The sequence below is a fragment of the Podarcis erhardii genome, assembly GCF_964252035.2.
Source record: "Podarcis erhardii genome assembly, chromosome: 7".
NCBI classification, from domain to species: Eukaryota; Metazoa; Chordata; class Lepidosauria; order Squamata; family Lacertidae; genus Podarcis; species Podarcis erhardii.
The window spans coordinates 9852108-9875884 of NC_138511.1; the positions used below are offsets into that span (position 1 = coordinate 9852108).

Consider the following 23777-nt stretch of genomic DNA (forward strand, 5'->3'; position numbering starts at 1 on the left):
CTTTTATGTAGTATGAAAATTTAATAAATAAAAATTTAAATGTTAAGAGAGAGGTCTCTGGGGCTGCCACTCTCTGCTTAGTTCTTCACCCTTCCTTATCCTGCTCGCTGACTCAGACGATGCGTGAGCTCCAAACCAACCCTTCCCCCTTCTTCTCCTTGCCTGGGTGCTCAGAAGGCATGAGCACCCTGGCAAACTTTTGATTTTTGGAACGGACAAGACTATTGTGAAGATTTTCACTTGTCTCTATAAACCTGCAGGCTGGATTCCCTCCAGGCGTTGTGAATGTGATAACTGGCTACGGGCACACCGCTGGGGCGGCCATTTCCTCCCACATGGAAGTGGATAAAGTCGCCTTCACTGGCTCCACAGAGGTGAGGAATATCTGCACGTATGAATCTTCCCCTTTTCTCCCTCCCTTCCGAAAGGCATAGGATAGGTCACACCCTGTGCCAGATCTGTAAAGTAGACAATTATTTTAATGTGCAGTTTCATTTCGAGGTGCATATTTTAAACTAGTTTTGGACTTCTGACTTTTACTGATTTCTTTCTTTACAAAAAATAAATACAGTCGTACCTTGGATCTCAAACGACTTGGGTCCCGAACAAATCGGCTCCCAAACGATCGAAGCCCGGAAGTGAATGTTTCGGTTTTTGAACGATTTTCAGAAGCCAAATGTCCTGCACGGCTTCCGATTGGCTGCAGGACGCTCCTACAGCCAATCGGAAGCCGCACCTTGGTTTTCGAACGGTTCCGGGAGTCGAACAGACTCCCAGAACGCATTCTGTTTGAGAACCAAGGTATGACTGTATTATACTTTGAAATATGCCCAAATCATACTTTATGTAGGTAAAACGACCCTCAAGTCTAATAGTTCCAAAATTTGCATTGTAAGAAGCCACAGGAGAAGGAGGGCGCTCTTGTGCTCAGATCCTGTATGTGGGCATCTGTCATTCCCAGTGGGGCATCTGCGTGGCCACCGTGACAACAGGATGTTGGACTAGATGGGCCATCCAGCAGGCTCTTCTGATGTTCTTCTAAACTGTTATTTTGTTGAAAATCACAGAACAGTTTGTGCAAATGAAACCATGAGATACAGTTATATCCAGTGCAATATTAACCTAAGGTAAAGGTAAAGGGACCCCTGACCATTAGGTCCAGTCGTGGCCAATTCTGGGGTTGCGGTGCTCATCTTGCTTTATTGGCCGAGGGAGCCGGCGTACAGCTTCCGGGTCATGCGGCCAGCATGACTAAGCCACTTCTGGCGAACCAGAGCAGCGCATGGAAATGCCGTTTACCTTCCCGCCAGAGTGGTACCTATTTATCTACTTGCACTTTGACGTGCTTTCGAACTGCTAGGTTGGCAGGAGCAGGGACCGAGCAATGGGAGCTCAGCCCATCAAGGGGATTCAAACCGCCGACCTTCTGATCGGCAAGCCCTAGGCTCTGTGGTTTAACCCACAGAGCCACCCGCATCCCTTATTATTAACCTAGCAACATACAATTAAACCATTGGTACAATACATAATCACAACACAGAAAGGCTGCTCCAAGCTGCCACAGGCTCTTTTGGAGTGCGGTGAAGCCAAGAACAATCCTGTGTTCCTATGATTTTAGAATTTCACAGATCAGTTGGTTTACGTAGCCATAGTAGCAGATCGCATTTAATAACCAAGCTGCTGATAAGAAAAAGAATTGCAAATAAAAAAAGCATACCCTGAAAATTATGGTGATAGATAGATAATTTATTACAGTCGGAGACCAGCTTATAAAACACACCAGATGTCAAAGGAAAAAACAACTACCAGACTTTTAGAAGACATCTGAAGGCAGCTCTGTATAGGGAAGCTTTTAATATCCAAAGGACTATTGTATTTTAATATTTTGTTGGAAGCTGCCCAGAGTGGGTAGGGAAACCCAGCCAGATGGGCGGGGTATAAATAATAAATTGTTATTATTATTATTGAGCCTTCTGTGAATCCACCTTAACTAAGCTTTTAGCCTAGGGACTGAGAAGCTGCATATCTTCCCGTGAGAGAGAGTTTGCTAGCTCACTCTCTTCCTGTTCTTCTTCTGGCTGTTCACCTCCCGGTTTTGCCCAGCTATTGTCTTCCGAACTGTGCCCCTCAGCAACCCATTGTTCCAAATCAGCACTACTCCACTGCTCCTGTGGAGTTTCAGGATCCTGGCCACGAGCAGGGGGAGGAGGAGGCTCCCACTATTCCTCATCAGAGTTCTACTCCCCAGCCTGGTCTCTGACACCAATGGAGGAGGTCCACCAGAGGAGACACCCCACCCATTCCCCAGCCCTCCAATCTAGAGCTAAGCCTGCCACACCGTGGTGGTTCCTTAAGCCAATCCTATTTTTATACCGAAGATCAAGCTTGCCCGTCTTTCAATTTCTAGGTTGGTCATCTGATCCAGAAGGCTGCAGCAGAGAGTAATCTGAAGAGGGTGACCCTTGAGCTTGGTGGAAAGAGCCCAAACATCATCATGTCTGATGCCGAAAGTAAGAGACATTTCTTAGTAATTCTTTAGTGTTTAAGATATAGTTTTATTTATAAATCCATGACATCACAACATAATACGTTTCATAGCTACACAAAAGAACTTTAACGTAACAATACAGCACGCAACGATTTAGAACAAACTAAAAGATAAATTTCCAAAAGACACAAAATGTGTCCACTAGGCGTCAGGAACTTCTTAGCCTGGGAAGTATCTCAATAATGACTCTAATCAGAAAGCTTTCTGGAGAAGTGGTGATTGTACTTCTCATCTCTAACTGGCCACTTACTACCACCCCTCGTTAAGTTAGGTATTTGCGTATATTTTCAGCTAGCACAAGAGGCCAGATTTTGAACCACCATCCCTGCAGTGAGAACTTCGTAGAGGACTTCCACTGATGGGTTAGCTTTAGCCAAGTAGCAGCTATCAGTTACAAGGGTAAAGGTAATGGGACTCCTGACCATTAAGTCCAGTCCTGGCCAACTCTGGGGGTGCGGCGCTCATCTCACTTTATTGGCCGAGGGAGCCAATAATGTGGCCAACATGACTAAGCCACTTCTGGCGAACCAGAGCAGTGCACGGAAACGCCGTTTACCTTCCCGCCAGAGTGGTACCTATTTATCTACTTGCACTTTGATGTGCTTTTGAACTGCTAGGTTGGCAGGAGCTGGGACTGAGCAAAGGGAGCTCACCCCATCGCAGGGATTCAAACCTCTAACCTTCTGATCAGCAAGCCGCTAGGCTCTGTGGTTTAACCCACAGTGCCACCCGCATCCCTTTAATTACAAGAGTAGGTCTTTGTAAGTGAAGCCATTATTGTTTTTAGGAGTTAACGAGAGAAGGGACAAGAAAAATAACCTGGTTAACAATGGCTGTAATCTCCTGAAACACTCTGACCTATTATTACACATGCACCACAGAACAGGGCCACCCCACGGTGGATTCATGCAACATATCTTAGCTGGGGTGATTTGTTGGTAATTCTTAATGCTCTTGGTGGTGAAGATAATTGCTTTCCAGATCTCCTGACTTGTGGCTTCCTTCTCTCCTCCAGTGGACTGGGCCGTTGAGCAGGCTCATTCTGCCTTGTTCTTCAACCAAGGGCAGTGCTGTTGTGCTGGGTCCCGCACGTACGTCCAAGAAGATATATATCACGAGTTTGTGGAGCGGAGCGTGGAGAGGGCCAAATCCAGAGTGGTTGGAAACCCATTTGACCACAAAACGGAGCAGGGCCCTCAGGTGAGAGCACAGAGATTCCAGTTTGCCCTTACAAAACACATTCTGGATTGGAAGAACTGTGAGACATCCTAGACCGGAAGGAATTTCGCCCTGGCAAATGGCCCCAAAAGAGCTTTCAGTTTATGTGTATTTAATTCATTTTTAATACTACCCAGATGGCTATTATTACCATGATAACACAAATGATGGCTCTACATGTATGTTCACAGCCAATCTGGAGGCAAGGATGGGGAGGAAAGGAAAGGAGAGAGGGGGGGGGAAGCATTTGCTGTAGCCCAGAGACTGGGGGCGAAGGGACACAGTCCACCCACAACGTAAGGCTCCCCAGGGGGCCACGGCTCACTGGTTGAAAACCACTGATCTAGAGCAATGTTTCCCAAACTTGGGTCTCCAGCTGTTTTGGGACTACAATTCCCATCATCCCTGACCACTGGCCTTGCTAGCTAGGGATGATGGGAATTGCCAACGTATATATTCAACAAATAAAATATTTTAAAGCTTGTTGTCTACCCAATCCCAAAGGCAGTTGATTTAAAATAGGGATGGGGATCTGGCAGTCCCTTCCAGATGTTATTGGTCTCTCAACTCTCGTCAGCCCCAGCTGGCTTAATCAAGGATCAAGGAATGCGTACAATGAGAGCCCTGACAGATGACATTGTCAGAGGATCTTCATAACCTCATCAACAAAAAGTTGATGTCTTTCATTCTGCCTGTAGAATCGCTGTTCGCGTATGGGCATGTACACATGATGTTGTGTTAAAAGTGTATTTTTCTGTATTCTGAGAAGGATTGAACTGACCTGCCATACCATGCTTTTTTGTCTTCTAGGTGGATGAGACTCAGTATAAGAAGATCCTTGGATACATTGGTACTGGGCAAAAGGAAGGTGCCAAATTGCTCTGTGGTGGCAGTCCAGCTGCAGACAGAGGTTATTTTATCCAGCCAACCATCTTTGGAGATGTGCAGGACAACATGACCATTGCAAAAGAGGAGGTCAGCAGCAAAATGTTTTCCTGTACTTGTTAGACTCTGAATAACAGTGCTGTGGTTAGAGGGGTCTACGCGATCCCTCTCTTTTTCTCTCCTGCTGTATTGGTCTGTGTCTCAGAGCTACAGTGGTGGCCTTCAGAACCAACCAACCATCCTCTTTTATCTGTACATTCACTTATGATTTACTTAAAATTACCTGTTATGATTTTTATTGTAGCGCCCCATCTCACTTTGAGTGCTGTTAGCGCAGAGAATGCAAGTTGCAATTTTGGTTTCTACTGAAAATGTCATTGTTTTATTTGCTTTGTAAGCAACTTAGTCTAATCAAGCAGTATATAAATCTTGTGGAGATAATAAAATAAGATATTTCTAATCCCAAGACTGTTTACAACACAAATGCCAACACAATAATCAGTACTGTAAGAACAAGAACAATCTATTAAAATGCAATTGAATCATTTAGTACAGTCTCAGACACTGCTCAGTGGTTTGATTGGTATCAATGACCAGCAAAGGCCGGAGTGAATAGGAGGCACAAAAAACTGCAGAGTTTGTACTTGCCTTATTTTGTGGGGGGGAGATGATTCTATATGCTGGGTGCAAGGACAGAAAAGGCCTTTCCCCTGCTTGCTACCAGATGGCCAGCATGGTGTAGTGGCTAAGAGCTGTGGACTCGTAATCTGGTGAACCGGGTTCGCTTCCCCGCTCCTCCACATGCAGCTACTGGGTGACCTTGGGCCATAGCTGTTAACTTTCAGATTTGAAAATAAGGGATTAGAAACCTCGAAAATAAGGGATCAACAGCCTCACCTGTCCCGGGGACAGTGTACGGGATATATAACAATCCAGGATAGCAGCGGGAAACGGCACTGGAATAAGGGAATTTCCCACAAAAAAAGGGAAGGTTGACAGCTATGCCTTGGGCTAGTCACACTTCTCTGAAGTCTCTCAGCTTCACTCACCTCACAGAGTGTTTGTTGTGGGGGAGGAAGGGAAAGGAGGTTGTTAGCCGCTTTGAGACTACTTAGGGTAGTGATAAAGCGGGATATCAAATCCAAAATCACCCTCCTCTTCTTCTTCTCCTTCTTCTCCTCCTCCTCCTAATCGCTACAACCAGGCAGGACTATATGAGGGAGGGCATTCCTTCAGGTAACCAGGTCCCAAGTTGCTTAGGATTTATAAGATCCTGTCTACCAAACCTATCTGTTTCCATATGCATCCTGCTCTGTCTTACAGATATTTGGGCCAGTCATGCAGATACTGAAATTTAAAACCATAGAGGAAGTCATCCACAGAGCAAACGACACCAAATATGGCCTCGCGGCAGCAGTTTTCACCAAGGACATTGACAAAGCAAATTACATTTCCCAGGGTCTGCGTGCTGGGACCGTCTGGTAAGAGGCTAAATGTTGGGGAGCAGTCACCAAATGCTTTAGGAAATGCTGTAGGAGGAGCACCTGCTTGGCAGGCAGAAGATTATAGGTTCTGTCCCTGGCATCTTCTGGTATGCCAGCAGCTCCTGACTTGAAATCCTGGAGAGCTGCTGTCAGTCATGGTAACAATATTGAGCTAGAGCAGGCATAGGCAAACTCGGCCCTCCAGATGTTTTGAGACTACAATTCCCATCATCCCTGACTACTGGTCCTGCTAGCTAGGGATCATGGGAGTTGTAGGCCAAAAAACATCTGGAGGGCCGAGTTTGCCTAGCTTGAGCTAGCTTTCTATTTTCCTCTCTTCAGCGAACTTTTGAAACTGTTATGTATTGCTAACTGTATGACATTCTTCAGAATTTAACTTCCTAGCTGGTTTAACTTTTCTACCTTTTTTGGGGGAAACAATTTGCTAATCTTTGTGGCTGACCAGAAATACCAGATGAGTGGGAACTCACCTGGACACGAGGCTGTATTATTTCCTTTGTGTGTTTTTTTTATTAAAAAAAAAGTTTTGGAAAATTAAAAAAATATTAATACATTTGCATAAATGTACACATTTTGTTGCATATGAGCATATAACTTAATCAAACAATTAAATAAAACAGTGAAAATAATGTCATTTTAAACTTGTAAACTGAGATATATGATAGAAGATGAATGTCAGAGTAATTACATTTACATTATGATGTGCAATTGCATTGTGATGTTTAGATTGGTGAACACAGGCAAATACTTAAACCAGTATCAATTCAGAATTTTACGTTTCAGTATCCATTCTTTTTGGTTACATATATCAAATGGAGAAATAACAGGCAGTGAAAGTATTACTTCCTTTATTACTCTGTTCATGAGTCTGCCAGTTTAACAAAAGGCCCCTTCCTCTCCTCCTCAAATGTGAAATGCTGGAAGTTCACATCTCATCTTCTGTATTCAAACCTCTCAGACAAATTCAGTGCCTGTTCTCCAAATTTATAGGTGCCTTGGACAAGGCCTGCAGTGTTAGACTTGGTATCGGGTGGACAAGAAATGAGATTATAGTGGTACCTCGGGTTACAGAAGCTTCAGGTTACAGACGCTTCAGGTTACAGCCTCCGCTAACCCAGAAATAGTACCTCGGGTTAAGAACTTTGCTTCAGGATGAGAACAGAAATCACGGGGGGGGGGGGGCGGCGGCAGCGGGAGGCCCCATTAGCTAAAGTGGTATCTTAGGTTAAGAACAGTTTCAGATTAAGAATGGACCTCCAGAACGAATTAAGTTCTTAACCCGAGGTACCACTGTAGTCTTCTGTTATCTAAATGCTCCAGAAATAACTCCTAACCCCCAATGTCTCCTGCAGGATTAACTGCTACAACGTGTTTGGCAGCCAGACACCATTTGGTGGGTACAAAGCATCTGGACAAGGACGGGAAGGGGGAGAATATGGTCTCACGCCATACATGGAAGTAAAAACGGTGAGGATCTGAAACTCTCGTCCTAGTTTGGTTTTTAAGTATTTTGAAAACTGAAGCTTTTATTTTGCATCTTCCAGTAGAGAATGGCAAGGACTTTCCAAGTAGTAAACAAAACTTGTCTTGCTTATGGGAGAATTGACGGTATTTCACTTTGTACAGAACGGAATAAAGAATTGTCAAATGTTGCTCTCCTTAGCCCACTGAACATTGGTTTCGTAGACATAACATGAAAGCAAGTCTTTCACTAACTCTGGCTTAGACTTCAAACCATGGTTTGTCTGATCTTCTTTCCCAATATTCCCAGAGAATCCCTTGATGACATTCTCAAAGGGGAGAGGAATTCCCAAACCATAGTTCAGGCGTAACACTAAACCACTGTTTGCCTGACCTATGTGACAAGACACCTTCGAAACCTCACAGCAGATTATGGTTTGGTGGTCATGGAGGTTCAGATGGTGTTGGTTCAGGCCTCATGACAAAGCATGGCTTGGGAATACGTCTAAACCATGTTCCTGTTTTCAATAAACCATTTTTTGCTCATGGCAACCTTTTAGTTGTGAACAGAAAACTGGGCTTCGATGCAGAATGGTGGCTGCATCTGTCTGCAAGTAAAATTACAACTGGACAGGACAAGAGCAGTAAATCTTGAACAAATAGGCTCCAAACATTACTATCTTTAAGTGTTGTTTGTGGGCTAACATTGAGCTAATGCTTTGGTATGCTAGGTTATCGTAAAATTCCTACCTTTGGATCATAACAAAAATATTTAGGCACCTTTTAAGTACCTGCTTGGAAGCATTTCTTATGATGTAAAGAAGGCACTGGAATTCTTCTAGTTTTGAAGAATTGATACCCACCATAGAGTCAGTTTAAAGCATTGGAGTGAGAAGCAGTTGTCCCAGTATCCCACAGCTTGAGCAATGAATTAGGAGACTTATACAGTGCTGCTTCAATAAGCCAAGCAGATCAGGCATCTTGAAAGCAGTGAAATTTGAGTATTGTTCTGTCCAATGCTAGTGGATGCCTCCAGCCAATTCTGTTGTAAATGGGAAGCTGTAGGGTTTGATTAATCCAGCACAATATTATGTAGACTGTATCCTGTTTTGAGGAAGGGCTGAAGCTCAATGGTAGAGCATGTGCACTGCATGCAAAAGGTCCTAACAGCATCCTAGGTTTCTGCTAAACTGTTTTAAACTGAATTGCATTAACAGGGTTGACATGGGAGTCATCTTGGGACTGGTTGTCTTGTAGAGTGAGAGATGCAAAGTTGGCCAAGTCTAATGAACCATATTCTTTCTAGGTAACCATCAAAGTTCCACAGAAGAATTCTTAAAGGACACCAGCTGTATATCTGAAACGGTCAGTCTAAGCTGCCATTCCTCTTGATAGCAGCATTTAAGCAGGATTGAAGTAGAGGAACCTCCTTCATGAAGAAAGCCTTCACCTCTACAAGCAACCTAAGATCGTTTATTTCATATATTTTAAGAAAAATCTTTATTTACCTGCTTATATTTTACTTCACTTTTTTTCTGTACCAGGCACCCCTATATCTTAATGTTACACTAATGGGTGCAGATATCCATTTGAGCTTTAAGAATAATTTCTCAAACTGGTTTTTCAAACTGATTATATGGTACCCATTTATGGTAATCTGGAATGTATCTTGAGGTTTGTTTATAGGAGCAAATACCTAAGTAATGAGAACTTCCGTCCTTTCTCCATGTGTAACCTAAACAGAAACTTACCCTTTTATATAAGAGAGCTCTAAAACTGTCTGCTTATTTTGACAATCAATGCTGTGAAGCCAGCACAGGCTGTGATTTTTCCCTCCTGATCTTATATCAAATACATAAAGAAAATTTCACAGTTGACATGCATTTGTTCAGTTGCTGACCATTTTTGGTTAAAACGGCTACCCTTTTCTCTTAGTGCAAATGGGGTAAGATGAAATAGAGAGAAAATGATTTGTATAATAGAGGAAGGAACACTCTTTGGTGGTTTTCTTCTTCTTCTTTTGAATTCCCAACATGCCAAGACTTTTTCTAGTGATTACAATGGAAACAAGAAAGATGGGTGAGTGTTTTGAGCCACATTCACACCATACATTTAAAGCACCATACTACTTTAAATAGTCGTGCCTTTCCCTAAGGAATTTTGGGAGCTGTAGTTTGTGATGGGTGCTGAAAGTTTTAGGACACCCCTATTCCCCCCAGGTAGGGACGCGGGTGGTGCTGTGGGTAAAACCTCAGTGCCTAGGACTTTCCGATTGTATGGTCGGCGGTTCGAATCCCCGCGGCAGGGTGAGCTCCTGTCTTTCGGTCCCAGCTCCTGCCCACCTAGCAGTTCGAAAGCACCCCTAAACTGCAAGTAGATAAATAGGTACCGCTTTATAGCGGGAAGGTAAACGGCGTTTCTGTGTGCTGTGCTGGTGCTGGCTCGCCAGAGCAGCTTCGTCACGCTGGCCACGTGACCCGGAAGTGTCTCCGGACAGCGCTGGCCCCCGGCCTCTTAAGTGAGATGGGCGTACAACCCTAGAGTCGGACACGACTGGCCCGTACGGGCAGGGATATCTTTACCTTTACCTTTTTATTCCCCCCAGAGCTACAGTTCCCAGAGTCCCCTGTTTAAACCACACTGAGAATTTTAACTGCATGAAGGGGGTGACAGTGGATCTCCTAACAATTCTCAGCACCTTTAAAAAATGGCAACTCCCAGGATTCTTTGGGGAAAACCATGAGTTTAAGATGGTATCATAGTACTTTCAGTGCCTGGTGAGAATTCAGCCTTAGAGTTCTTCACTATTCAAGTGAAAAACATAGGGTTCAAATTCCATGCTCCCTCAGCAGCCACTCTTCAGAATTTAGTTTATTTTGGGTTGTCGTAGGTTTGTTACTTAGAATATTTGAAAACCCAGCTTTATTATATGGTATAAGCAGTGATTTTTTTTTTCTTAATAAATGTTTAGAGGTACTCTCATTTTGACTCAAGAAAACCACCATTTTATAGTTCAAATTGGGGGAAATAAATACAGTAAATGGACAAAAGTACAAAGCTTCACAAAATGTTTAGGGATATCCGTACCCCCAGAAAAAACCCCACTGGGTATAAGCCACCAGGCTATCACAGGGAAAAATGGACAGTCACAGAGCATTCCTTGTCAGCTGTCCATGGATATAGCATATGTTAAGTTGCGGGTGAACATATCAGACGACACAGCGATTCTTCAAACAGCTCTTGTTTATTCAGAGGCCAGAACAGAACTGAACTGAAGGGCTCAGTCAGCCTGCTTATATAGAGCTCCAGTACGCTACTGTAACAACTTTCTAAAACTATCCAATCACTGAACAACACTTTCGATCCTTCATTTGCATAACTATCTACAGTATCCTCCTGCTGGCCCAGGGTGAGACCTTCAGTACATAACAGGATATTTACCTGCTGCAAGTCATCTGCAACTAAGGAACCTTAATTTTAATACTCTGAACGCTTTGAAAGTAGGGAGATTGTTGTGTAGACAATATGGTGACTGACAGTCTTTCCCATACAGAATGCAATTGGCCGAGAGGGACATTATTAAAGTGAGTGTGTAAGTTAGCAGCAAGAGGAGTTGGCTTCTGCACACAAGACTTCAAGAACCATCATTGACCGGTCCTATGGCTTCCTAGAAGTCCGGAAGCCAGGCAAGCAAGCAATGCAAGGTTTCATATAGCCACCGATTAAACAAATTCACGGAGCAAAATAATCTGTGTTGCCACATTATGTGGCAGCATGTTTCATATCCTTTATATCGAGGTGAGGAACATCAGGCACAGGGACTGAATGTGGCCCTCCCAGCCTCTCTACATGGCCCTCAGGACTGACATGCATAGCTGGAATGTAGCGTAATGTCCAAGGGTAGCGCAATGTCCAAGTCACATACACTTTACCTTGGGCACTTTTGCCTTTAGCTATGGCAAAAGATGCTACCCTTGAACTCATTCTCTAGCTGCTTAAACTTGCATAGCTAAAACTCCATCACCTACAAAAAGGAGCTAGCACCAGGGTTGGGGCATCATCAAGGTTTGCAGAAGTATGGGGGGAAATAAATACTTTCAGGAAGTGAACCATAGGGACAACACACAGCTTGGCCAAATGGGGACAGAGCAAAAAGTATGACTGGCTACACGATGCTGAACTGGGAGAAGAAGTAACAGAATCTGGGAGGGGAATAAAATGGCATATTGCTGTAAAGGTCATGGCTGGCTCAACAGGAGCACTGCACACTATAGCATTTTGGGGCTGGTCCTATTTGTCTTTTATATGCAGGTAAAGATGCGGAACACAGTTTTGCAAGGAAATCCTTGATCCTTTTTTTTGTATGCGCAGAGAATTTTGGCCTCACTTCCTGAGAGGGTATCAAAATTAAAAGCACTGTTGCTACTTATGTATGTTGAATGCACCACCAAGTAGTTTGGCAATATGCTTAAATAAACAAATGACGTTAGAGACCTGAAAGTTGGTACCTAAGAGCTTACCACAGCCCATTGGGCTTTTAACTTTTCTCCCTTAAAATTGGCACCAGAAGTCTCCCCCCACACTGTGTGGAAGCCAAACGTGCCTCAAAGCAGCCTGAAAAAAAATCCAGAGGACAAACACTGGCATTTCTTATCTCCCCCACCCTTTACTAAGGACAAAACCATTTTTTATTTGGTACCTATTGGCTGATACAGGGGTAGTTAAAATGCTGTAATTCACAGGCACAAACGTGTGAAAGGAAATGATACACGGTTATGTTCGTGTAAAGACGTGCTCAAAAACAACGTTTTTATTATGTCATTGGGGGTGCATGTGCTTAATATGGTTAAGAACAGCGGGGTTACATTTGATTATTTTACATAGGTTTTAACCACGGTTAGAGCTGCGCTGCCAAAATGGCCACCAGCCTCGCTTCCTTCTTTCTTCGCTTCTCTCCGGGAGCTTGACGATCTCCAAACATCGCGAGACTTCGCCTCGAAAAGTGGTCGAGTGACCCAAACCGCCCCACCAACCCACAAAGGGGCGTGTTCGAAAGGGGGCGGAGCGACGTCGTGCCAAGGAAAACCCCTCCCCTCTGCCGGCATCAAATTCCCTCCCGGCTTTTATTCCTACCCTCAGGTAACCCCGCACCGAAGCGCCATCAAAAAGCGACGCGAAAGAGAGGAAGGTCCCCGGGCAATAATAAAAAAACCCACACACCCTAAAAACATCTGTGAAGAAAGGGCGGAAGGGCCTTTCACCTACGGCGTCGCGTCGCTCGTGATGCCTATTTCACTCGCCTGATAAGTTTCCCCCCGCCGCGAAAGAGGCCTATTTGGGACCGCTGCTCGCGCGGAGCGAGACGGCGGGGGAGAGAGGGAGCTAAGGCAGGCCCCGGCTCCGAACGCGACCCCCGCTGGAGTTGCTCGGCAGATCAGGCGCGGCTGCCCTCGGCGGGGGCGAAGCTGAGGCAATGGCTGGTGGCTCCTTAGCCGGAGTCGAGCCTCGGCGCCTGAGGCGGAGCCCGGATTAGGAAAAGCTGAGGAGGCGGCGGCGGCGGCGGCGATCATTTCCTCCCTTCCCCTCCTTTCCCTCAGCCTCCCGGCCGTGAGGAAAGGCCTCTCGCGCCCTCTTCGCTTTCCTTCCCTGGCTGGGTGGGGATGAGGCGGCAGCCCGGCGGAGGAGGCGGGGGCGGAGGGGGCAGCGGCAGCGCCGGCAGCGGCGCGGGCGGCGGCGACAACAACGACACCGACGACACCGACTTGGAGGGGCGGCCCCCCGCCTAGCCCGGCCCCGCTCCCCCTCCTTCCCCCCCCCGGGCTCCCCTCGCCGGGCCTGAAGCGGCGGAGGATGTCGGAGGAGCCGGACGCGGACAAGATGATCAAGGTAGCGGGGCCTGCGGGGCGGCCTTCGTGGACGGCGCGCCGAGGGGTGGGCAGGGAGGAGGAGGAGGAGGCCGCTGAATGGTTCGACTTGAAGCCTGGGTTTCACGGGCAGGGCGCGGGGCCTCTGAGCGTGGGCAGAGTTCGGACGGCAGCAGGGCCTTCGCCGCCGGGCCGAACCCCCCCCCCGGCCTCGTGGGAGATTCAAATGCAGCGCTTGGCTGAACCGCGGAACTCGCGGGAGGCAGTGATGGCCACCAATTTGGATGGCTTTAAAAGAGGAGCCGTGGCGGATAACCTAGCCAGATGGGCGGGGTATAAATAATAAATAATAATAATAATAATAATAATTGTTAGGCTATCGATGGCTACTATGCTCTGCCTCCACAGTCAGAGGCAGTAAATGCTTAGGATTAACAGTTGCTGGGAACCACAGGAGCGGAGAGGGCTCTTGGGTCCTGCTTACGGCTTTCCCACAATAGGCATCTGTTTGGCTGCTATGGGAACAAGATGCTGAACTAGATGGGCTCCTTGTGCCTTGATTCAGCAGGTTCTTTCTTACGTTCTTATCCTGGACTTTGGCAATCGTGCATCTCTTATATTTTTTATTTAAAACAAAAAATTCCTTCCAGTAGCACCTTAAAGACCAACTAAGTTAGTTCTAGGTATGAGCTTTCGTGTGCATGCACACTTCTTCAGATACATTTTTTATTTATTTATGGCAACCTTCCCTTCTAACCAGATGATGTTGGGCTCTCATAAACCCAGGGCAGCAGTGGTCAGGAATGATGGGAGCTGTGGTCTCAACTACACCTGGAGACTATACACTGGGGGAAGACTGACTTAATGGCATTTGTAGGTTGCTCTGTGACACAAATTTCCCTGGGTGCCTTATAATAGCTAAGCTTAAACACAAATAGGCGTCAAAAATGGACACAGATACAACAAAAACAAAACTCTGCAGCTGCAAAGTTAAATTGATTTAAAAACGGAGGGCCACATGTTGTACTTTATTTTAAAGGCCTGTGCGAACTGGATGCTTTTCCGTTGGTGCTGAAATTATGGTCTTTTCTCAGACTAGCTTTCCTGGGAAATTTGTTCCACAGCCAGGGTACCTCTATGAAAAAGGCCCTCTTCTTGATGGTTACTTAGAACTGTAGAATTGTAAAGTTAGAATGGACTCCAAGGGTCTCACGTCATTTGACAGGGCACCCATTATTCTTATATAATACCCCCAAAGCAGCTAGAGTTTTCTAATCACTATACTTATACTTACAAATACGAGACAGTCACTGCTCACTGGCTTACAATCTTAGTGGACACAATGCAAAAGGAAAGAAGGGTACAGAGGAAAGAAGAAAGCAAGTGTTGAAGCAGTTGCTACTTCACTGGAGAATGGTTGGGGCCAGGTTGGTCTCCCCCTTGCCATGATTCATGGCCAATAAGTCACATGTCCCACAGGTCTGGGCTTGTGGAGTACAGTGACTCAGAGAATAGTGAATTATTAATCAGAAATGTGTTCCAATGCTTACAAGTTTTGTTCTCTGTTAGGAATATGAGGATTAATTCAGGCAAAGGAAGCTGCCTTATACCGTATCAGACCACTGGTCCATCTAGGTGACAGTGGTGCTCCAGGATCTCAGATAGGAGTCTTTCTCAGCCCTATCTGAGATCCTAGGGATTGAACCCAGGATTTTTTGCATACTCTATCACTGAACTAATAGCAGCAGCAGCAGCAGCAGCAGCAGCAGCAGTAGTAGTAGTAGTAGTGTAGAGCCATTTATATATTCACAGCACTTATCAGAAAATGAAAGAACATTTATTTGTTACTATGGTGTTAGTATTGTAGCTCCATTCACATACACAGCATTCCTAAACAATGATTCTTATTATTGATTTTATAAATTTACTAGGGTCTGTGGCCCAGCTCACTTCACTTGCCAACCCCACCTACCACTGTGCTTGTAGGTCTGGGCCACTTACCAGGCCACCCGCCCACTTGTTTGCTTCATCTCTTGTTCCCTCCTTCTCACCGTTTGAAACTGCTGTGATGGCCCAGCAGCTCTGAGGGCCCAATTTGTCATTGCACTGTAGTTTGCAGTGCGCTGTAGTTTGTGTGGCTACACAAACTTTAACGTGGCAGTGTTCTTAACTATTTATTATATGCATGATATATTTCCATCAATATAAGATGACAGGTCTCTGCCTCAGGGTGCTTACGGACTAAAATTGGATATTGGGGAGACAGCAGAGGGAGGAGGCAGGGCAAATAGGAAAATGTTTGATTATTTGGGTTCAACATATTTAATTAAGTATTCAGGGTTCAATGGGAAGAGAAGTCTCTGCCCCAAGATAACATACACATGTATGCCTGCACAAGGGAGACTGTAGAGCAGGGATGGCCAAACTTGGCCCTCCAGCTGATTTGGGACTACAACTCCGATCAACCCTAGCTAACAGGACCAGTGGTCAGGGATGATGGGAACTGTAGTCCCAAAACAGCTGGAGGGCCAAGTTTGGCCATTACTGCTGTAGAGGAGCAGGAAGGAAATGTTTATTGAGGGAAGAATGTGTGGGTGTTGCTGTACACATACATTAAATTTGTACCTCTCTTTATAGACCCAGGTGTGGTGAACCTTTGCCCCTCCAGATGTTGCTGAACTGCAACTCCCATCAGCCTCAGTAAGCATTGCCAATTGCCACGGTTGATAGGACTTGTAGTTCAGCAACATCCGGAGGATGAAATTTCCCCAATACCTATTGTAGTTGGATGGCTTTAGAAATAGAAAATATAAATACAAGTGTAAAGAAGTCATTAAAGACCAAGGGGTCTACAATAGCATTGGCATCTAACGGAAACAGAAGATCAGGATCTAAATGCCAGAGATCCTAAAATGCCTGTGAGTGTATAAAGGTGCCAAAGAGCGAGCTGGCTGTAAGTCACACCATTCAAAGTTGGAATTAAGTCTTTATTAGCAAAAACATGCGCAAACTTAGCTGATGTCAGGTCTAATGAGCACAGCAGTTCATCCCCAGTAGGTCTCACCCCATGAATCCGTTGTCAAGACTGGAAGCCCCTGCTTCCCCATAGCCATCTTAAGTCTCCTATCCAGGGCTTTTTCACCGCAGTCGGAAACTGCGCATCCATGAAGCCTGTTGCTGCTCCGCCCATTTCAGCCCTCTTCTGGTTTAGGGAGGAGGAGGAGATCTATTGCAGCAGTAGGGGGAGACACCTGTGACTCTTCACCAGCCTGACTCATCTTGGCCTCTCTTCTCCCACTCGTCTCCTGCAGCTTATACCTCTGATTCTGGACTTCTTTCTGTCACAGACTCTTGGTGTCTGAAGAAGTGTGCATGCACACAAAAGCTCATACCAGTAACAAACTTAGTTGGTCTCTAAGGTGCTACTGGAAGGATTTTTTTTTTATTTTGTTTTGACTACGGCAGACCAACATGACTACCAACTGTAACTAGACTCTCCCTGTTGCCTCTTCGGCTTCCGGCACCTCTTCTTCCCAGACTTCTCCCTCTGGCCACTTGTTGTCCCACCCCCAATCCCTGGGCGCTTTGTTCCCCAGCTGGGTCTTCCTTCCACTCCTCTGCATCCAACCAGTCCATGACAAAGGTCATCGCTTGGCACCAAAATGACATAATGCTGCCTGCCTGTGCTGCTGCCCCTCTCTCCTGCTGCCTCCCCCTTCCCGATTTATTAGTATATATCCAAATTTATTGTAAATGTCTCATAAACAGCAAAATGCTAGAGTTACAGCTAAATAAGATCCAGCATATAAACTGAACAGAACAAATTGGTATGGTATTTCTGGAGATGCTCTTTATATAATTACAATAATATACTATATTACACTATATAGGATTTGCAGCTGGCATCACATAGGGCTCTGCCTGAGCTCTCCAGAGATGATGCTGTAGTTCCATGTTTCTTCTTTTCCCTTTTTAAAACAGGAAACTTCTATTTTAGAAGAATACCATATTAACTGGACTCAGAAGCTGGGAGCTGGTATCAGTGGTCCAGTAAGGTAAGCAGATGCATTTTATTGCTGTGATCAAACTCTCAGGATAATAATGAAATACTGAATGCTTTAATTATGCTGTGAGCAGAAATGGATATTCCTTCGCTCATTTCTTACTCGGTTTGTGTAACACATCTTTAATGCTCTTATTTATTAGGCGTCTGTCCCACTATTGCATAAGGTTCCCATCCTCAATTTGCACATTTTGCTCCAGAAGTTCACAGGACTCCTTTACAATGTTTGTTTTTTTTAAATAAATGCACTAAAATGCCATTCTCATATGTGTTTAAACACAGCAAAATGTGACTTTCAGACATGGTCTCGCACACCTCCAAATTGTTTTGGACTGCTTTTGTGCTCATGCATAGGAGCATAAACCACTTTTTAATCCAGCTACTTAAATAAGCTAGCTGTGGCCCCAGTAGCTCTTTTTTATTTTAGGAAGCATGGATGGGCCTGATCAGGCAGGGGTTATATTTGGGTTCTGACCAATCAAATTACTTTTCCTATGTTCCATCCCTGATGTTGGGAAAGATGGAGGGCACAAGGAGAAGGGGATGACAGAGGACGAGATGGTTGGACAGTGTTCTCGAAGCCACAAACATGAGTCTGACCAAACTGTGGGAGGCAGTGGAAGACAGGAGAGCCTGGTGTGCTCTGGTCCATGGGGTCACGAAGAGTCGGACACGACTAAACGACTAAACAACAAATGTTCCATCAGGTTTGGGGAGATGCCGTGGCTTCCAGGCAGGATGTTGTGCCCTGTTCAAGGGATGTTTCCCAACACACTATGTCCAAACATTAATGTGGGAATAATGCAGGAGTCTAGATTGGGAAGGATTTAGACACACTCTCTCTCTCTGTCTTCAAATGAGTAATTAATTCATATGTCGGTAGCTTCTTTATAGCTTCCCCACTAACCAAATGATTTTGCTGCTATCTGGACAGAGTCTGCATGAAAAAATCGTCTCAAGAACGGTTTGCACTGAAGATCCTTCTCGATCGCCCTAAAGCTAGAAATGAGGTATAGTCCACTCTTCTTGGAAAATGTTCTAAAGATCTGTTGCTCCACTTGTGTGTTCTTCCCCTGCCCACTCAGTTATCCTAAAACAATTTATAGCAGTAAGAAGCACTCCTTAACACACCCCATTAAATATATGTGGACTGTTGCTGTTTTATTTAGAGCCACTGTGATTTCCTAATTGTCTAATAATTTTCTGCCTATTTTCCATGTCAAATAAAACCAGCATGGCTTACAATGTAAAATAAAGCATAATGCATCAAATTTTTTTTTTAAAATATAACTATTATCCTGTGGGAGATCAGGCATTTCATTTCCTTGGTGATGCTGGGCACAATTTGTAGACATTTTTATCTGTTGGTGTCTTTGGCAAGGGACAAGCTTGCTCCATCTTCCATGTGACAGCCCTTTAGATATTTGAAGATGGTTATCATATCTCTTCTCAGTCTGTTCTTTTCTAGGCTAAGCATACCCAGCTCTCTGAACCGTTCATCATAAGACTTGGTTTCCAAGTCTTCTTAAAATTATGGTGCGCATGTGTGCCTTATGCCCTAGAATCCCTCACTTCACACCTGAGGTTTGCTCTGGTTCTGCCTTAATGGCAGTAAGATTCCACACAGAAGCTTGATGAAATTGTTCTCCACCTGTACTGATGTTAGTGATGGTTCTGGCTGGACTGGGCTGAAAATCAACCCCCCCACTCAGATCTGGAAGTGGAGCAGGCAATGATATCCAGATTACGGGGTCGGTTTCCCCCATAAACTGTCTCACGGTTTCCCCCATAAACTGTTACTCGTGTTACAAGTGGTGAGTTACTCAGAGGCATTTCTTTATTTCTTCAATTCCCCTTTGCTAACTCTGCTGCGTCAAGGTTATTCAACCTTGCCCTGTTGACCCATGAAAGCCCTGCAGTTGGGATCAGCTTCCTTGAGCCCAGCTTTTGAGCACATCACCAGAAGGAAGCAGGGGAGGCTGCTTAGCAGGCTGCTCCACATTCTTCCCAGAGCAGATGGACCTCTTGGCAAACATTGCTTTGCTGTATCTACTTTGCTTGCCTGTTTGTAATCCTCCTTGTTTTTGCCTGCCTGACTTAGCCAGCCAGCCCCCACGTGTGTCTTGCATTCCGCCAACCAGCCTTGATTGCCTTGTTGTTCCTCTGCACAATCGTGCTCCTTTGCCTCTTGCCTGATTCTACCCTACACCCCAAGGCTCAGGCTAAGCATGGGCTTATCTTGGCTTTAAAAATACTGGCGCGCATGCAAGGACAGCCTTTCCCCAGCCTGCTTTCCTCCTGATGTTACGGAGTATAACTCCCTTCAGTCCCAGCCAGGATGGGAGCTCTTCTCCAAAACATCTGGAGGGCAGCAGGTTGGGGAAGGCTGATCAAGAACATGCCAGGCAGCCAGTATAAACTGGGAAAAGAACTGAGCATGTGGCTGATGTGCTTCCCTCATTGCCAAACTAAGTTGATTCTTGTGGAATGTAAATATGAAATTCACGGCGTGTACGGCACTAAGGGAGAACCTCTGGAAGATGATTTATAGGTGGTATCTCACACCAGTGAAATTGGCTAAGATTTATAAACTGAAGATTAAGAAATGCTGGAAATGTGGAGAGGGGGATGGTGAGTTCTATCATATGTGGTGGACATGCAGTAAAGTAAAAGGCTTTTGGGAACTGATTTACAACGAACTTAAAAAAAAAGTTAAGTATACTTTTCCCAAAAAGCCTGAAGCTTTCCTGCTAGGAATAGTTGGCAAGGAAATCAAAAAAGAGGACAAAAATCTGTTTCTATATGCCACAACGGCCGCTAGAACTATGTTAGCCCAAAGCTGGAAAATGGAATTAATACCTACTATAAATGACTGGCAGATCAAGATGATAAATTATGCTGAACTAGCTAGAATAACAGGAAGACTAAGAGACCAGGATGACCGGAAGTTTCATGAAAATTGGAACAAATATCTGACGTATATAAGAGATAAGTATAGAACTTCGATGACTCTGGCAAGGTTGGAACAACTCTAACAGTGTTTGGCAAATATGTAAAGGATATAAAACACGTAACTTTAGAAATTATCTGATACTTACCAATGAAGTGAAGGGAAGTCTGAGGCTCGGCGGAGCCCAAAATAACTGTGTACTATATATATGATTCTTGTAACAGCTATGTTATATGCAACTTATGTAATCTAGACTGTATATATGTATAATCGATGGAAAACCAATAAAAATTTATATGGAAAAAAAAGAAAGAATTAGAGGTAAGAACTTCAGGAGGGGCAGTGCTCCTCAAGCTGACCTTAATTCTGCCTGCAGGCAGAGGGGTATAAAAATGGGGTGGGGGAGAAGCAAAGAGACAGTTGCTAAGGCGGATGAGAACGGCTGCATTTTAACTTGTCTTCTCTTCTCCATCAGGTCCGGCTGCACATGATGTGCGCGACACACCCCAATATTGTCCAGATCATTGAAGTTTATGCGAACAGTGTGCAGTTCCCTCATGAGTCAAGTCCAAGGTAAGACTCTGGCAAGGTGGTTTGATTTCTGACTGCATCCTTTCTACAATCAGGCTTTGACGGTGTGGAATTCTGTCTGGAATTTAAAAACCGCCTTTTATCCAAAGCAAACTGCAACTGCCATATGTCTCGTGTCCCCCCCCCCACCCCTTTCATAGTAGCGTGCCTTCCTTTCCATTGTGACAAACATTATTGTTCAGAATATGTCAACATTTTTCTTTCTTCCAGCTGGTCTCACTTCTTAGCCATTTGGTTCCCAGCGTTCAGGACACTAGGGTGTGTGCAGCATAGATAGCGGCCCTTTTTTGAGATAGCCGATGGGCTTTCCTCTTTCTTTTAAAAAAGCTAGTGCTCTTGTGAGGTAAGGCAAAGCATCTCAGATGCATCTTGGGTGCCATTAAGGCTGGCAGAACAGCAAAAGATCACAGGGCAGGATCTGCCAGGAGATTCTCCTGCTCAAGCCTCACAGAAGGAAACAGGAGCTAGAGCTGTCTTGACTTTTCACTTGCCACAAGCTTGCACAAACCTCAGCTGGCAAATGGTAGCATTAATGTGCACATTCCTTTGGAGAAAAGTTCTTGCCCACGATGTGTTTGCTCCCCACTCTCCGGGAGTTTTCTCTTTCAATGATGCCCAGAAGAACAGATTCCCTGGAATTCCCGAATCCTAAACTGATCTCCTTCTCTTTAATATTGAACTGGGCAGTAGAGGCCAGTTTTTTCAAACCCCGCCTTGGTTTGAAGTGTGGGGTGTTAGCTCTAGTTTTTATTAACGTTTTGACTTTTTTTTTTTCATATAACGAACTGGAATACTTTTAAAACAGGGCTCGGCTCCTTATTGTAATGGAGATGATGGAAGGGGGCGAACTGTTTCACAGAATCAGCCAACATCGGCACTTTACTGAGAAGCAAGCAAGCCAAGTAACAAAGCAGGCAAGTTCTTAACTTAACCCCACCCACCCCCAACACCCACCCCGCCCTTGTCTAAGCGAAAAGCATGGGAGGAAACAGCCCATAAAATAACTGACAATTTTACTGGGAGGGCAAGCGGCAAGCTTTTTAAGAAAACAACCCTCTGATCTAATCAGAAGATTGCCTGCTTTGTTATGATCTCCTGGACAGCCTTTCTCTTTTTTGAGTTAAAACTGGAGGACTCCCAAAGTTTGTTTTTTTAGGGTGTATGAGGACAAGAATTATTTTCCCTTAACAGAGCCCATCCAAACCTGCCTCTGCAGGTCCCTGTTCTGAAGAGGTCTGCCCGACACCAGTTTCTCGTTTAAAGACTGAGTGGGCTGCCTCCTTTGGGTGGATGGGAGGTGATTTTGCAGTGTCAGGTTGGGCATATCACCTGCTTCCAGCAAAGGCTGATGGGAAGGCAGCAAGGCCTGAACAATGACTTGTCCAAGGATGGAGGAAGCAGCTTATTTTGCTGGCAGATGCTTTGAGCTCCAAGAAACTTTGAATTTATTCTCTTGCAGCATGCAATTTTTGGGGATTTCTAGTCTATGCAAATGCATTAAATAAAGAAGAAAAATCACAGGGATAGGGTTAGATATTAATGAAATTCTTATCCGTGGGCCCTTTACTCAGGGTAAACTTAACATAGCTATGAATTCCCTGCCATCACAGCCACTACAAAGCCTTTGAAGAAAGAGTGACGAAGTGTGTCATCAGCACAGGGTCCCCTAATTCAAGGCAGAAGCATGGTCTTGGGTCAGTTGAGTCTCTTCCAGTTCTTCACACTCTGGAGATCCATGTAGGCCCTACCCTAGTGAATAGGCCAATGTGCAGTTTGGTCACAGTCCAGCAGATGTGAGAGCAAGTCTTGAAACTCAAACCCCTGGACCTTTGTGAGATGTGGGCAGTCTCTGAGCAGTGGAAGGACTTGCTGTTTCTGGGTCCTGTGAAGTATCCAAAGAGAGACAGCCCCTTCTTAGTACAGTCATACCTTGGAAGTCGAAAAGAATCTGTTCCAGAAGTTTGTTCAACTTCCAAAACGTTAGGAAACCAAAGCACGGCTTCCGGAACAGTCATTTCTGGGTTTGTGGTGTTTGGGAGCCAAAACGTTAGAGAACTAAGCTGTTCGAAAACCAAGGTACGACTGTAGTCTGGTCCTCAAGGAATAGCAGGCTGAGAAATACTGTAGCACAAAGTTGAATAAATCAGTTTCCCTTCTGGGAACGAACATGTATTTTTTGTATTCATGTTTGATGTGGTTGCTTGTTCCTTTCTCTTGTCATGATTTGTGTTGCTGGTCTTTTTTTAAGGATTATGGTTATATGCCTTGGTGACAGGGTGACCTCTTCTCTCTACCTCTTTTTTGGGGTGGTGAGAGGTCTCTAGGTGCCTTGTCTCTTGTTCTAATGAAGTGTTACCTGTGAATCCACCTTTTGTTCTTTCTGTGTGTTTTCTGCTGCGACTATTTCATCGCAATGTAATTGCAGTGCTTTGTTCTGATCTAACACAAGATAATTTCTTCAGGGAGAGTTCTTTCCAGAAAAGTAACTTGTTGGAGAAACATTAAATTCTAAGATTTGCGAAGGTTTTTTGCTTTTTGTTTAAAATAATCCTGCTTGAGCAGAGTTCTGTTCATTGTGGATCTGGTAATAATAATAATATAATAATAATTTATTATTTATACCCCGCCCATCTGGCTGGGCCTCCCCAGCCACTCTGGGCGGCTTCCATAGAAAGCAAAATACAATAAAATA

At 44.8% G+C, this 23777-nt stretch overlaps 2 protein-coding genes across 3 annotated transcripts in view; both read left to right on the forward strand.

The window, feature by feature from the left end:
* ALDH2 (aldehyde dehydrogenase 2 family member) overlaps positions 1-9494 on the forward strand; it is a 29132-nt gene extending 19638 nt beyond the window's left edge. The window contains exons 7-13 of the mRNA XM_081868482.1: positions 261-374; positions 2408-2510; positions 3564-3748; positions 4577-4741; positions 5975-6132; positions 7509-7623; positions 8924-9494. Coding sequence (XP_081724608.1) covers positions 261-374; positions 2408-2510; positions 3564-3748; positions 4577-4741; positions 5975-6132; positions 7509-7623; positions 8924-8956 — 873 coding nt within the window. The 3' untranslated portion in view covers positions 8957-9494. The remainder of the gene's footprint in view (positions 1-260; positions 375-2407; positions 2511-3563; positions 3749-4576; positions 4742-5974; positions 6133-7508; positions 7624-8923) is intronic.
* Positions 9495-12975: 3481 nt separating this feature from the next.
* Positions 12976-23777, forward strand: part of MAPKAPK5 (MAPK activated protein kinase 5) — a 28408-nt gene continuing 17606 nt past the window's right edge. Inside the window, exons 1-5 of one of the 2 annotated variants that reach the window (XM_081868486.1) lie at positions 12976-13503; positions 17463-17536; positions 18479-18554; positions 20970-21067; positions 21891-22003. In XM_081868486.1, coding sequence (XP_081724612.1) covers positions 13468-13503; positions 17463-17536; positions 18479-18554; positions 20970-21067; positions 21891-22003 — 397 coding nt within the window. In that variant the 5' untranslated portion in view covers positions 12976-13467. The remainder of the gene's footprint in view (positions 13504-17462; positions 17537-18478; positions 18555-20969; positions 21068-21890; positions 22004-23777) is intronic. The other variant, XM_081868487.1, reaches the window with a different exon arrangement.